The sequence below is a fragment of the Diabrotica undecimpunctata genome, chromosome 5, assembly GCF_040954645.1.
Source record: "Diabrotica undecimpunctata isolate CICGRU chromosome 5, icDiaUnde3, whole genome shotgun sequence".
Taxonomy (NCBI): Eukaryota; Metazoa; Arthropoda; class Insecta; order Coleoptera; family Chrysomelidae; genus Diabrotica; species Diabrotica undecimpunctata.
The window spans coordinates 141,912,855-141,929,916 of NC_092807.1; the positions used below are offsets into that span (position 1 = coordinate 141,912,855).

Below are 17,062 nucleotides of genomic sequence, written 5' to 3' on the forward strand. Positions count from 1 at the left end.
ATATATATATATATATATATATATATATATATATATATTGTTGTGTTTCATTTTATCAATCAAAGATAGAATAAAAATTTTATTTGGTTATAGAACGCGGGCACATAAATTTGCAACGCCCTGTACATCGATTTGTAAATATTTGTTATAAGTTAGTTTTAAACAGTGGGTTTATCCATAATGAGTTTTACCCTGACGGACTAAAAAACATTAGTAAATACTTAAATGTGAATAGACAATTTGTTTCTCGATATTTGTAGATATTATATTTTAAAAGCCTTTGGTTTTGTTTCGCGGGAAAAGCCAAAGCCATCAGGTAGTTATTGTATTTAGAAAGTATAAAATAAAACCGTTATCAATTTCAAAGAACGTTGTTTAGAAGCGATGCTTGGGTTTTTCTGATGTAAAATAAGAAGAGGGATATAGGAATTTTCTGATAGGTTGGAATGGGGATGAAAGAGAGTGAATGTTTTAAAAGTTTGCAGTAGAAAAGACTATTATGTGATGGTGATCCGAAAGAAGCAGTAGAAGTTTTGTGTAGTCAGTTAAGAAACATGTGCCAGTGGTGTTAATTGTTAGAAGTGGGTGGCTGAAAGGTGGAACGAGAAATAAGTCAAAGTTGAGAAGTCGAATACCTCCTTGATTCTATAAAGTCCAAGTGAGTAAGTCACAAGAACTATAACTATTAGAAATATTTGCGACACCAAGTAAAAAAACTACTTGGGTCTCAGGAGATTGTTAGTATATGAAAGAGAGGAAAGAATTTTGGAGTTTGTTGAACGAGTACTGGTAAAAGAGGCCTGCTCGTGTTTTTCAGAAAGAGTTGCTGGTATGCTGATAGGTTGATACTTAGAACGGAGAAGGCTTTGATTGGTAACATAACATAATCAACAAGGGGGAGCTGTTTTGGTCGAAAGGAAACATCGTCGTGTGTGAATTAAAAGGTTAGTCAATAATTTTTGTGACAGAATTTTTTTTATATGTTTCAAATAAAAGACTATACCATCAGGAGATCAAAAATTATCGCTATTTTAAAATACCATAAATTTTATAAAAAATTTTTTTGTAAGAAAAATTAATTAAAGTTTTCTGATTCACATTGCAAATATCATATAGTTTTTTTAACGTCAAAGGATAATTATTAATATTGCTTAATAAATTTAAAAAGTTTCCTTTTAAAATATTCAGAATTTTATTTTTTTTAAAGAAAGAAAACAATTACCATATTCAGGATATAATATAATGGTAAGTTAACACACATGAATAAATAATCTGGAGATAATACGATAAATGAAACTTCTTTTTATGTGATTAAATGAAATAAACAAGTCATATCTGTAAAACAAAATGAGTAAACAAATTTAAAAAAAAAAACGAAACTCAAAGGAAAATTTTTAAATCCTCATCTACTTTATCGGAGTGGGATAAATTTTAAAACCCTAAATTACTGCTGCGTACTTGCAAGTGGACAACATCTGACATGAGAAAGTCTGTATTTTGCTGAACCTTTTTCCTTATAATAAAAGGTGAACAGTTGTTGTTGTAAAGAGTCTTAAAATCCTTGAAGTCATTTAGTTCCATATTAATTACATTGATTGCTTTAGAACGACAGCAAAGTCGTGCTAGCTGCTGGCAGTCCCAGGGAGTCATGATTTTTAAAAAAGGTGTTTTCTTTCGTTCTCTTTCAATAAGAGAATGATCACTGTCCACTTCTAAATGGGTATGGCCACGTAACAAAAACTTGTGATTTATAATTTTTATCTGTGGATACTCCAAAAGTAAAGCATCATCATTATCATATTTCTGTTCTCGGATGGGCAGTTTTCGGACCACACAGTAATCTCTCTTACATTTTCATTTATAGCTTCAGTCCACCTCAAAAAGCCCGAAGCCATTTCGTTTGCTCCAAGTCCAGACTTTGATTCATCCCACATCATGCAAGACGTAACATTACCTGAAATGTCTGAAATCGTATAATGTTATGTCCATAACTTGAGCTTATAAAAGCTCTGCTGGTTACTTAGAACAGGCGTTGGCAGACATTTCTGTAAATCCACTGTCAATAATTTTATTGTTCCACCACTTGTTGCTGCTCTTTCCTTATCATGTCTTTTTAATTCATACCTGTTACTAGACTCCACAAGATGTTGTTGATAATCTTGTTCAATATTTTCTTCCTTCTACCATCTGAATTTTGGCCAAATTTAATCTGTCACATTCATCATTCTGTGTTAAATATTTCGAAATCAGCCAAAGTTTAGCAATGTTTTCTTCGGGTGTATTGCTTTCCATTAACTCAGATCTGTATATCTCATACATTCTGGTAATATTTAGTTCACAACCAAGATATTTTTTCTGAGAACGCTCTCTAGAATTATGCGATTCTATAGTTGGAAACTTGCTAATATGATCTTGAATGCCTTGTTTGATGCATTCTGGAATTTTATTGACAGGCTCACGTTTACGGATACGTCTCACTGGTACGCATTCTACCATTGCTGCTACAAATTGTCTTTTCATGTCGATGTTTTTATTAGGATCTCAAAATTCAGAATGTATGCAACGTCTTTGATCTTCAGTTATAGTTTTTGTGCACCTAATGCTACAGGTTTCTTTACATGGAGCTCCAAGTTGCTTCGATTGCAAAACTGTATTCTTGATTAGGCGTTTGTTACCAAGTTTTTGATTATCTGACTTTTCAGAATTATCTGTTTTGTTGTCAGTTGGTCCGTATGTTTTATCCTTGATAGAGTCATCGGATTCCAAGCGTAAATCTGCATGATCTACCTCTTCTCTATTTTCCACTACAATTGCCATACTTTGAGGACTACACGTAATGGGTAAAGCAGTCTGTGCAACGATTCCATTTTCTGAAACTAAACAAAAAATATTAAATTCAAATAGGCAATTGTGAAGTATAAATAAATATACCTGTTGTTGAGACAGTTCTACAACATTTTGTGTATTAAGACTTGTGGATTCATATAATTTCCATGTAAGGATATGGGCAAATTATTTTCTAAAATTATAAAACATATACATATTTTATTTAATTACAAATCCCAAAATAATTGTGTTATACCTTTGCTTGAAACAGATGGCAAAACATTGTCTATAACAACTTCGCAATATACAGGTGACGCAATTTTCACATTAGAAATCATTTTAATAAGCATATATTGGTTTTTTGTACCTTCATCAGGGTCGCCGACTTTTCCTGAAACATAATTACTGTTATCCTAATTTGATAAGTACATTTAATATTTAAGTTATAAACCGAATTATGGAGTTAATACAGTCTGTCGGTTTAAAGTAATTATTGTATATTAACTCCATTTTTAATACATATTATTTTTAATAATTCGTATTAAAAATTTAAATAAAATCCTTTATAAAAAGGTATATAAAATGTTATATACCTTTTTATAAAGGATTTTATTTAAATTTTTAATATATGGTATACAGCCAAACACAGGAACTTAGTTTCCTTGTGAATTCGTATTAAGTTTTTATGTAATAATGAAGACTAATTATTTTTATTTTTAATAAATTTGTTAAGACGTACCTATTTTGAGGTTAGATCCATTTATCGCCGATGAAAAGGAGAATGCTTGGTTGTTTTCCACAGAATCAGTACTCCATTGCATCAAAGGAGTAAAGCATACCTTTTGATGCTTTTCTAAAGCTTTTTTCAAAATTTATCTGTTCTGGTACACATTATTTAGAAGGTTATTAAACACACACGATCAATGTGAAATAGCATAAACACTCTGACTACAGTGCCACACCGCGGTTTTACGTCTTTCCATGGAGTTAATACTTCTTAAATGTGCATGTGATATTAACTCCACTAATACTACTAATAATACTTATATTGCTGGGTATTAAGTGAAAACGACTGTTTAACTCGGAACTACTGAGGGACTTATACACTTTATGGTTGTTTATCTTTGAAACCGCATTAAATAGGATAATAGGTCAATTAAACCTAGAACTAGATTAATACTATTACAGGAATTGATATTAAACTCAACAGTTTTCCGGGTTGAACCGCGTTGATTATCATTGCGCTGAGCTTTCGACATCCTCTCTGATGTCTTCTTCAGAGCTTCCAAGGTCTCATTCTCCGAGGCCCCAGACACTACTACACTGATCACCAATCAATTTACTTTCACTAATATTTGTACTAACGGAAAACTAAACTAACTAAAAAAACTAAAAAAACGGAACATTATATATATATATATATATATATATATATATATATATATATATATATATATATATATATATATATATATATATATATATATACACAAGTAACTAGATTCAGTAACATATGAAACCAACAACTACATTCTACAATCCTGACCAACTACTTAACGACACAACAATATTTGCCGTAAGTATCATTTTATAATCTTTTTGTAAAGATGTAAGCAAGATTTGCTTTGTTGTTTTTTAATTTAATATTAGAATTTCAATTTTATATTTTATTTATGCACAATAAATATAATTAGTTAATATCTTAGTTTATTTGTCCCTGCCAAACTCATTTTCACATTTACTTTTAAGATAAGACGTTCTCACGCCTGAGATACTAAGGTAGACGAGGCCTAACAATTGGCTCCCAAAGAAAGTTGTGAGTTATATTGTTTTACATTGGCTCGCAACTTTCGAAGGTAGTTATATTCTTACCCATTGGCACCCACTGCTTCTGATGGATCGTTCGATGGTAACAAACTTTCATTTAAAACTAATTAGGCTTAAAATATACAAAATGTAAAATGGTTTAGTATTTCTTGCACTTACTGTTTGTTTCTTAATCAATGCCGATTCACACAGAGTTGTTACTTGAGAACAGAAGCATGGCAGACAGCCTTCTTCGATGTCATTTCTTAATCCAAAATAACCTGATTTGCATTTATCACAATATTTGCCCTCAACATTTTCCTAAAAATAAAAAAAAGTGTAAAAAGCGAATAAAAATTTCACCAACTACAGGTTTAGTTGAAAACTGATCTACGTGTAATGTGAATTCGGGATCTCAATTCTATTAAAAAATCATGATTGCAAATATATATATATATATATATATATATATATATATATATATATATATAAGAATTACTGGATATTAGTGACTGTCAATATAAACAAACAACACAGTGTATTAGGGCTGCAGTCAGAAAATTGACCGGGATGTTAATGAAACACTCTTATGACTTTGTGTCTAGCTTTCGGAAAGGTTTTATTCCTTTTTCAAGACACTGTAATAAGAAAAAAAATGTTAATATTTATAAAATATCACAAATCTTCAGTGCAACTTACTAGTCGTTGAGATTATTTATAAAAGCATATGTTAATAATGTTGAGTGTCTATGATTTTATTAACATCCCGGCCAATTTTCTGACTGCAACCCTTATAAACTGTGTTGTTTGTGTATATATATATATATATATATATATATATATATATATATATATATATATATATATTACGTCTCGGGTAATTCTTGGTTTATAAAAGCAGATGGGGGCTATGGTTCTGGAGGTTTCAAAATCAATTTTGTGACCTGTATGAAGATGATGTTGACCTAGAGCTGAAACTTAGTCGGAACTCCGAACAGAAACGGAATGTTCATAAATCCTATTTTGGATTCTACGATTTATTTGGCCTATATAGGATCGGGGCAGTCTGCAAAAGGAATTTCATAAACTCCGTATTGTTCATTTGGAATGTTGTCTTTGTATATACTATATAAAGAACGTGCTTTCTTTAGTATATCGTTGTAACGTCGAAAAACATAAAAAAAAATAAAATTATTAATTTTTTCTCCATTCTAGGTGAAAATTAGGAAATCATGAAATTTTTCAATAAAATCATTTTTAATTTTGTATTAACAAATTTACTTTTGCTTCGTACTACAGGTTTAGTTGAAAAATGATCTACGTGTAATGTGAATTCATGATCTCAATTCTATTGAAAAATCATGATTGCTGTTAGTGTAAGTGCTCAAGTACTTGTATTTTATGATGAACAATTTTACTGGAAACTATGATTTGCACGCCAATGGTTGACTTGCTGATGAATACAAGGAATTTACTTCTATCTAGATTACTTGCAATTAATATTATTACTTTCTATATCGTCCGCATATTGTACATTATTCACTACGATCCCATAAATACAAATTCTTACCTTACAAATACATCCTTCTTCGCATTTGTCGATTCCTTTAACTCCTTTAGCATCACAAGGGCAGGGTTGACAGTCGGGAAAACCTGTATAACCAACATCACAGGTTTCACATTTTTCTCCAGTATAACCTTCCTTACACCTACATTTTCCAGCTGTCTCTCCATATTGTACGCAAGTACTGGCAGCACCAGAGACCTCGCAGTTACACTGGACACAAGGTTTTTCCGCATCAGGTGGGGTGTTAGTGGGTCGATAATATCCTGGGAGGCATTTTTCGCAATTAATACCCATAGTAAAATCCTGTAACATATGTGTGTTTTATTTACCACTATAGTAGAAGCATACACATATATTTATTTATTTAAAAACTAAAATAAATCAAAATATATCTTAATTATATATCTGTCTTGACAGTTTTCCTTTACTTGAAGTGAAATATTCACTAGATTCATTTGTCATACCAAACTCATACTGTGTACACTAAATAAATCAAACTGTGGTAAGATTCTACGGTGGCTAAAACTTAAAGAGTAACTGAGTAACAGCTAGTCGTTCTTGTATAGGTATTGCGTCCCTTAACTTAACTACTATACTTATAGGAGAGCCGTTTACCCCTATAAGCAGAACATAAATAGACTAATTTTTTGCATTTCTACCGTATCAAACTTTTTTTTTTCGATTTTATATATTTTTTCAAGTTCAAATGTATTTTTTTAATTTTTAATGTAATTTTTTAGACGTATCTCATCGAAATAAATACTTTTCTATCCTGGCAATTTTTCGAAAAATGCTTCCTTTTCGAGTTATTTCGAGCAATTTTTTGTTGAAAACCAGCTTTTATTAGTGATTTATGGGATTTTTTCTAAAAATCTATCACTAAATAAATTGAAATTCTATAAAAAACATTCTTATCTTTAAACCTTCAAGTACAAAGTATATTTGACAAGGATACATGGATTCTATCTTGCTCAAAACATGGGACCAAATATTTGGAATATGCATTTCTATCGCTGTATACGAAGTTTGTCTTTTTAATATCCACAAGGAAACTAAGTTCCTGTAGCTGGCTGTATAACCATGTATCACAAAAAATTTATTTAAAATCCTTTATAAAAGGTATATAATTAAAACACCCAATGGAGCTACATCACAATCACAAAACGTTTTCGGAATCTATATTCCATCATCAGTGTGTCTAGGTGTACATTAATATTGTTCTGAAGCTATTTTCTTGTGGCATTTTAAATTAATTACTATTTAAATGGGAATAAGCCACAATTAAAGGTTAAAATACGTTTATTGACGTTTCAATTTCCACTTCGGAAATCGTTCTCAAAATACAAACATTAGTAAATTAAACAAATTTTGTTTTTTGTTACTTAGTTAAAAATTCTTCTAATAATTTAATTTTATCCAACTCATCTATATTGACAATTCAGACATACATTATACGTATATTGTTTAGTTGCCAATATTGTTGAGTTGCGTTCCTGGGACGACTTTACTTATAAGATAGTTCATTCGATTACATGAAATCAATTTTAACTTGAGAATATCCGTCAGAAAAGATCATAACATGTAATTCGTCTTTAAAAAGACAAATACATGCCATGATGACAGTAAAATTCTCCTGTTAGTGATTCCATAGTAAATTATGAGGGAAAAACCAGGAAAAAATATATAGATGGTATTATGAGGTTTTTTCCTTGAGTATATATTGAGTATATATGCCTGTTAGTCTGGCACTTCTGTTAAAGACAGTTTTTGAACGGAAATTTAATATTGTTAACTAATTAACCGTTATTCAGGATAAAAGATTAAAAAATACAGGCCTAAAACTTCGATTTTTCGTTCTGAAATTTTTTGTTTCATAGTTTTTCAGCAGGAGCATTTGAATATTGTACTCATAAACAACCTTTCGCTAAGCTATTTTTCTACATACCGACTGGACATATAAAATCGAAGAGTTGATCAGTAATCTGAAAAAAAAAGTGTATTTTGTAGAATACCAATTCGTATTCAAATTATATCTTTTTAATACTCCGAAAACATTTTAGTTTTTACTAAATCTACTATAAGTTTTCTGGGATGTATGCTACATCCTATGCTTTTAAAAGAGCATTAAAACATTGAGTGATAGTGGAACGAAAATTGAGAATAAATCTTGCTGTATTCTCTATAACAATTTAGAGTGCTTTTCCATCGAGAAAAATTGCATACTTTTTAAAATAAAATGCATCACGACGTAAACAAACACGTACTTTGATGCATAGCATAGAAAACATTTAGGACAAATTGAGTTTAAGCGATGTGATATATTTTAAAAACTGGGGTAAAACATGCGACTACAAGAGAGTTTTAAACCGCTGTAATATCATTATGGGTGTATTCTTTATATTTTTTTAGGTGTTATATGTTTCAAATAATTTTCTTTTTTTTTTCATTTAATTGCCTCGAACAACATTAAACGATGAATACGATATCGTTAACGTGCACAAAACTGGAGCAAAAACAGGTAGAAACAAAAAATACGAGAAACAGTTTTAAGAAAGAAGTTTGCCATTAGACCAGGCCTAAGGTAGAATAAAGATTAACTGAACTACGATAAATAAAAATAGGTACGCGGACGACACCGTCCTGATACCAAACAGTGTTCCAGAGTTACAAAACATAATTAATTTCAAACAATTTAATAAGAAAAACCTTTATAAAAATTTTAAGTAAAAGTCCTTTATAAAAGGTATATAAATTAAAAAACCAAACAAGCTATGTCATGAAGACAAAACGTTTTCGGAAACCATGTTCCATCATCAGTGTCTAGGTGTACATGTTTTGAGCCACTAAATAACAGGGTAAAAACCCGTTAAAAGTTATATTTTACAATTTAGATGGCATTACTTGGTATTATATTTTAAGATGTTAAAGTTATCAGTGGATAAGATAACATGGCGACGTATGACTCCACATGAAGTTGCTGGTCCTGAGACGAAGTGTCTACTAGGACTTGAAAAATTTATGGTTTTAGTCATTAGGATGATTGAAAAATTTAGATAATTTTCATTGGTAATAATAATTTACATTCCCATAAGTGACCCCAACGTCTGGAGCTTGTTGTAAATCGCTACAAATAGCGCCATTGTAAGTTTTGTTGATAAATTTTGTTAATATTATTTGTAATAACTGTTGATGTGAAGTAATAATAAATATGTAATGTTTCTCTCTAAACTAGGGGTTGTAGAATTATTTCCTTTAAAATATTTTCACCCTTTAATATTTTTTAGCAAAGAAAAGCCTCTCTTTCTATCCAGCAAGAGGATTCTTTTAAACGGCGTCCAAATTCAAATAGTTTGGGAACCTTCTTGTGTTTTGTTGCATAGGAAATCTATGTAAGTATTTTCTTGATTTTTTCTTTGTAGTTACCCTTCTCAGTCCCTCCTTTATTCACTTCACACAAAAAGAGACAAAATGCATGGTTACAACAGCAAATTTACTAATATGTAAATTGGAGCTGGAAGGTCAGATAATAGAAAAAGTGATGGAGTTTAAATATCTAGCCATCACATTATCTAGCTACACATAGCTAAGTGAATAGAGCAAACAGAGACGCAGGCTGCCTGAATAAAACAATATGGAGAAATAAAAATATCGGGAAAGAAATGAAAGGCAGAATTTACAAAACAGTCATCAGACCAATAATAACATATGTGGCAGAAACACAATTTGACACAGAGAAAACAAAAATGATGTTAGAAACAGTAGAGATAAAAACACTTAGAAAAATTGATGGTAAGACACTATGGGACAGAGCTAGAAGTACAGATATACGACGTAGATGCAAGGTGGAGAACATCAAAAACTGCCGAATGACAACAAATAGAGTAGTAAAGATGGCAAGAGACGATTCCCCAATAGGAAGATGATCAGTAGGAAGACCGCGAAAACGGTAAAATGACAACTTACTGGAGGCACATTGAAAAACAGACAGAGTCATGTCTGCATAAAAAGAATAAGAAGAAGAACTTTTGTGTTCTTAACGGCCATTCTACATGCAAGCTTACAAACGAAAATATAACTTGTAATGTTTAGACTATAAATGAAGTCGGCAAAAGGTCTAATACGATTTCTGTCTTACCTCTATGATTGTTCAAATATGTAGCCTTGATCTCCAACCTTAGATACATCAGTTGGACTTAATAATCCCGTCAGGAGAAATAAAAAAAATCGAATCATAATTGCAAATAGGTAATGTAAATCATGGTCTATTAAATTACTTACCTCACAAATGCAGGTCTTTTCATATAGGACGGTATAGAACACTGAGTTTTTGTTCTTGCATATAGATTAGATATATGAGCCCACACCCAACCAGACGAATCATCTCTTTCGAATTTTAAAATAGAGGTATTAAGCAAAATATTTGGAGCGGCCTGTGAAAACTACAAAATATCTATAAGCATAAGTTTGGTGGAAAAAAATCATGAAGCGAAATCACCTGAGGTGGACAGGTGTGTAAAAATATTTTAAAAACGCAGCCGGTAGACCAAATTGAAGGATAATAAACGGCATAACAGTATGCTAAGAAGATCGGTGCTATCAAATGTAGAATCAAGCAAGGGACATACCAAAGTGATGCACAAAGCTTAAGAAGGTTAAGGCTCTTTATTAATCTACAGTATTATTCGTCTTGTAAGTGATGGTTGTGGTTGTCAGAATAAAACCTCCAACCTGCATAAAAAATTTGAATACTGGGCTAGACTATTGCAAATAACACTGTAGATGTTTAAAATTATATTTTGGATGGAACACAAGTTAAAATACGAAAAGAGGACGGGGAAGAATGTCATGCTGCAGAAGAAGCCCATATTTTAAATATAAGATTTTTCCCCAGTATTAAGAAACTGTCTTTCTTACCGAATATCTTGTTTTATAAACTTGTATCAAGGTCAGAACTATGGGAGGCAATGTACAAATTAGAAATACAGACAGAACTCATAGAAGCTACAAAAGCTTTGTATAAAGAAAATAAAGCGTCCATTAAAATGGGAACAAGAATCATAGGAGACTTCACCACAACAAAAGGGCTCCGTCAGGGTTGTTCCACATCTCCAACCCTATTCAAAATATATACTTAGAGAAAGCTTTGACTACATGGAAAAGAAAATGCGAAGGAATGGGAGTAACGGTACGGAACGAATATCTATATACGTTAAGCTTTGCAGACGATCAAGTAGTGATTGCACAAGACCAAGACGACCTCAGCTACATGATGAAGAAACTACAAGAAGAATATACCAAGGCTGGCCTAGATATTAACCTCGCGAAAACAGAGTACCTATCTACAAGTGAAGAAGACATAGAAAATCTACAGATTGATGACAACGTAACAATCTAAGGAAAAGATAAATTCAAATACTTTGGGTTTATAATCACGAAAAAGGCAACAACAGAGGAAGAAATTACACAAAGATTAGGACAAACAAGAACAGCAATCCAAAAACTTAACTCAGTATGGTGGGATAGACACCGAAATATGAAGACAAAAACACGGATTTATAAAACATTAGTGCGAAGTATTATGACATATGGGGCTGAAAATTGGATCATAAACAAGAAAAACAGCAGTAAGATAGTAGCAACAGAAATGGAATGCCTGCGAAGATGCTGCAGAGTAAGAAGAATGGATAGGAGAAGTAATGACGAAATAAAGCAAAGAACATCAATAGAAACAGATATACTAACATATATAGAACAAAAAAGACTAAAGTGGTATGGACATGTAAGAAGAACTAGCGACAGCAGATGGATAAAGAGAATAACCGAATGGAGCGGAAAGAGGACGACCCCAAAAATCCTGGAGGAACAAAGTAGACAACGCCATAAGTAAGATATTTATTACATTTATTGAAGACGTTTCGCTTCCTAATCAGGAAGCATCATCAGTTCATCTAAAAAGAACAATATGAAAAACCAAACATCCATGGAAAAGTTATTATAAGTGTGTTACCTTGAAACGTCTTCAATAAATAGATGAAGTAGCCACCTTCTTTGTCTTTTATTTCTCCACTTTGACCGAAAAACCCACCACTCATCGAGTGTTCCTTAATTTATATATATATATATATATATATATATATATATATATATATATATATATATATATTAACTGACGTGGCTTTTGGATAAAACTAGTCAATAAGTACTTCAATTATTTGTAATTATTTCTTTCTTTATATTTATTTACATCCTTACTTTAAATTACTTATTTTTTGCATTTTTTACTGTAAAAATGAAATATTTTTTCATGTTTATTAATTACCAAGATATAAAGTTCTATAGTCCCAAGATATACCAAAACTAAGCATAAAAAAAGTTATTTAAAAATCCTTTATTAAAGGTATATAATTTATATAAATGATTTTTAAATAAATTTTATGTGATACATGGTTTACAGCCAGCTACAGGAACTTAGTTTCCTTGTGGATGAAAACTATCCTCCTCCAATACGCCAAACTACCCATCTCAAATACGCTATATAACAAAGCTTGAAAGCATAACTTACATTCTCCTCAACAATTTTGTTTCACAGAAAATAACGAATTTTAAGAATGTTCAAACATATTTTATTAATATTAAGCAAAAAAGTTAAAAACACCATAAAATCTTGTATTCGCTGTTTCAGCTGTTTGTTTCGGTCTGTGTAAAATTTCAAAAAGTGGAGAACGCAACTATTGCAGTTAGACTTTTCAAATGTTAAATACGATTTGAATTTAAATATTCTAACAGAAAATTTTGAACAATTCAAAATAGACATTTCTAATAAAGCCTTACCGTACAGTTGTCGCATACACCTCCACCCTGATACGTTCCGTGGATATCCATACTAAGGCCGGATCTATCAACATCTTCTTCATAGTGGCAACTTGTAGCGTGGCCGTGACAGTTGCAAGGCAAGCATTGTCTGGCATCTCTAGCGGATCCGGGACCCCATTGGCGTTGATTATACATAGGGCAACATTTCTCGCAATTTGGACCGCACGTATGATGACTGCATTCACATTCCGGATGCTGAAATACAAAATTTAGTATATAAGAAAATCAGAACATTTAAACGCCGACATTCACCATACAACACAATTATTCAATTTGAAAACGAAAGTACAATTGCATAGTCATATATAGCTCAGAGTGTTTACTTAAATCTCAGCATTTTTAATGTCTATTTGTAAATTATTTAAAAAAGTTACTTTAAAAAGATTCGTTATTTGACGTTTCCACCGGCTAACACTTTGGTAGCTGTTTTCAGAATACAGTTTTTAAAATATATTAGCAAATTACGCCCCAACTAATCCAAACTATGATTTATATACACACACATATATATATATATATATATATATATATATATATATATATATATATATATATATATATATATATATATATATATATATATATATATATATACAGGGTGAGTCATAACTATTGGGACATAGACTAAGGACAGGTTATTTGGACCAAAATATGGCTATTGGGCCAAATATGCGTTAATAAAATGTTGCTGAGAAAAAAGATACAGGGTGTTAAAGTTAATTTTTGTTTTTCGTTTTTTGCTAATAGTTTCCCTGTATATTTATAAATTGCTATCAAAATTGGCACAGAGGCATAATCTTAGACAAGAAATAGTATTTTATTTACAATTTTACGTTTTGTCATAGAGGGCGCCACGTGGATCACTCCTAATGATCAAATTGAGTCTAAACTTTTTCTGATGAAACTTTTTAGTAATTTTTATTAGAAAATATGACGTAAACATCATTTTTACGTAAAATTGGTACTCTTGTTTAAACATGATAATTTCAACCGTTTTCGATAAAAACGCAGTCGAACTGCTTAGAGTCTTAAAAAAGGATTTCAAATATTATTTCATTTATGAAAAGTATGCTTTGGACTGTCAGAAAATTGTTGTTTGTAAATGTCATTTGTTCAGAGTAAATTATTTTTGATGTGACAGTGTAGTGTAATATTGCATTTTTTAAAAGTAATCATTACTTTTTTTGATTGAAATGCCTCGTTACAATCATTTTACTAATGAAGAAATGCGAGATATGATTTGCGTATACGCACAAGAAAATTTTTGCGGTCGCTCGGTAGCCAGAAGGTATGGAATGTTATACGCAAACAGAAGGCAACCAAATCACAAAACTTTTGCAAGATTATATCGTAGTTTAGGTGAAACTGGGTCATATCACACTAAAAATCGGGGTGGTCGACCGAAACAAATCACACCTAATCAAGAAGATAAACTTTTGGTTCGAGTAGATGAAAATTCTGAAATAAGTTCACGACATCTATCAGCAGCAATAGGAGTAAGTCAGTCGTCTATTGTTAGAATTCTAAAAAAATAGAACCTCCATCCTTACCACTTCACTCCTGTTCAAAATTTACTTCCAACAGATCTTCCACGACGGTTACAGTTTTGCCAACGTATTCTGAATAAACATCGCAATGACAGACACTTTATTAAGAATATTATGTTCACCGACGAAGCAACTTTTACCAGACGAGGGGTTTTTAATTGGCGAAATAGTCATTATTGGGAAGAAGAAAACCCGCATGCTATTAAAGCTAGACATTTTCAGCATGAGTTTAAACTGAATATTTGGTGTGGCATTATAGGCGACCAACTACTAGGGCCTTATGTTCTTCCTCCGAATTTAAATGGAGATTCTTATTTATTGTTTTTGGAAAATACTCTTAGTGATATTTTAGATGATCTGTCACTGGATGTAAGAAGAAAAATGTGGTTTATGCAGGATGGAGCGCCACCTCATTTTTCATTAGCTGTTAGAAATCATCTTAATGACGTATTTCCTCAACGATGGATTGGCAGAGGCAATGATTTTCAATGGCCACCAAGAAGTCCTGAGTACAACCCGCTAGATTTTTATTTTTGGGGACATATGAGGTCCTTAGTTTATGCCAATGAAATTAATACACGAGACGAACTTTGGAGATACATTCAAAATGCAGCTAATCTTATAAGGGGACAGAATAATATTTTTTTAACGTCCTAAAATCCTTTATAAAAAAAATTAGAAAAGGCATAGAAATCGGAGGAGACCATGTAGAACATTTAGTTTGAGTTTTTGTGAGTTCTTTTAAGTTAAAGTATATTTAGTTTTGATTTATCGTCAAAACGGAAACCTTACGTTAGTTGCAACTTTGTTTATTAGTTTGGTATTTGATAGTGGAATTGTAAATAAAATACTATTTCTTGTCTAAGATTATGCCTCTGTGCCAATTTGGATAGCAATTTATAAACATACAGTGAAACTATTAGCAAAAAACGAAAAACAAAAATTAACTTTAACACCCTGTATCTTTTTCTCAGCAACATTTTATTAAGGCATATTTGGCCCAATAGCCATATTTTGGTCCAAATAACCTGTCCTTAGTCTATGTCCCAATAGTTATGACTCACCCTGTAAATATATATATATATATATATATATATATATATATATATATATATATATATATATATATATATATATATATATTAGTTTAGAGTTTCTTGAAGCGTACTATATTTTAATATAAAATTAGTATTTCTTGTGTTTAGGTTCAATAAGATATATATTACATGTGGAACTAGATTTTATTTTCCATAGCAATCAACGTTTCGACAGGAAACCTTTGCCTTTGTCAAGATTCAAAACGTAAAATTGGACATAGACATTAATGAACTCAAATGAGTTTTAAGAAAATTTTTATGGATAGTCCTTCAGTACTACAAGAAAATTTGCTTTTGATACTAGATTAGATTAGATTTAGAGAGGTGGCTTTTTGGCCTATTCCACTGCGACCTTTTCAGATCTATTGTGGTCCTCTAGTCCTAGATAATATTCTCTAGCCTGACCCTTTTTATAAAGTCTAGTAGCTTGGAGACTGTAGCCATGTAGCTATTTGCCGGTGGATATTCTTCTCCTAATGCAAAGAACCGCACATTTGCCAGACTGTCACACTGACATAAAATGTGCTCTGCTGTTTCTTCTTTGAGATGACATAATCTGCACAGGTCATCATCTGATAATCCCATCAGCTTCAGGTGCCTATTCAGCTTACAGTGCCTTGTTAGAAGACCTACTATGGCTTTGACTGTTTTCCTGTCTTTGCTTATTAGGTCTGCCGTAAATTTTGGCAAATGTTCTGTAATGAACTGTTTCGCCTGTCTTTGTCCTGGTGAATTCCTCCACCATTTCAGAGATTTTTGAGCTACCCACTTCCTTGTAACCGTTCTTGTTACTGATTTTCCAACGCCGCAGAAGGGTTCCGGTCCAATGAATGGCATTGATGAGCCTTGTTTGGCCATTTCATCTGCTTTTTCATTGCCCTTATGACTCCCGTGCCGTGGTACCCAGGCTACCGTAACCTTGCTAAGGTCTCCTAGTTTATTTAGGGCACACACGCAATCCCATACTAGCTTAGAATTGACCTATACAGAATTGAGTGCCTGACTATCTGTGAAGATGGCAACTGAACAGAACGTTCTTTCCTGCCTTTCTATTTCTTCCACGCAGTGAAGGATTGCAGTTATTTCCGACTGGAAAACTGTCACATGCTTAGAATCATTATCATTAATTTCTTCGTAGGCTTTTTCCTCCACATTAGAGCACTTGAACATAAATTTGTCCATTTCAAACCATGTTTTCGGCAACCACATTTTAAATTGTTACATCCAGTTTCACAGCTGCAGCAAATAATTTTGAGCAGTATTTCCGGGATCAATTCCTTTTCTGTAAATTTGGGCATAATGCCCCGTTGATGTTGTTTTCAGCCCCAATCTGTTGCTGTCAGTTC

The 17,062-nt window shown here is 31.9% G+C and overlaps 1 protein-coding gene across 1 annotated transcript in view; it reads right to left on the reverse strand.

Annotated features, from left to right (window-relative positions):
* wb (wing blister) overlaps nucleotides 1–17,062 on the reverse strand; it is a 600,221-nt gene that overhangs the window by 306,801 nt on the left and 276,358 nt on the right. Inside the window, exons 5-7 of the mRNA XM_072533566.1 lie at nucleotides 13,031–13,267; nucleotides 6,203–6,502; nucleotides 4,813–4,953 (exon numbers count right to left, since the gene is read on the reverse strand). Coding sequence (XP_072389667.1) covers nucleotides 4,813–4,953; nucleotides 6,203–6,502; nucleotides 13,031–13,267 — 678 coding nt within the window. The remainder of the gene's footprint in view (nucleotides 1–4,812; nucleotides 4,954–6,202; nucleotides 6,503–13,030; nucleotides 13,268–17,062) is intronic.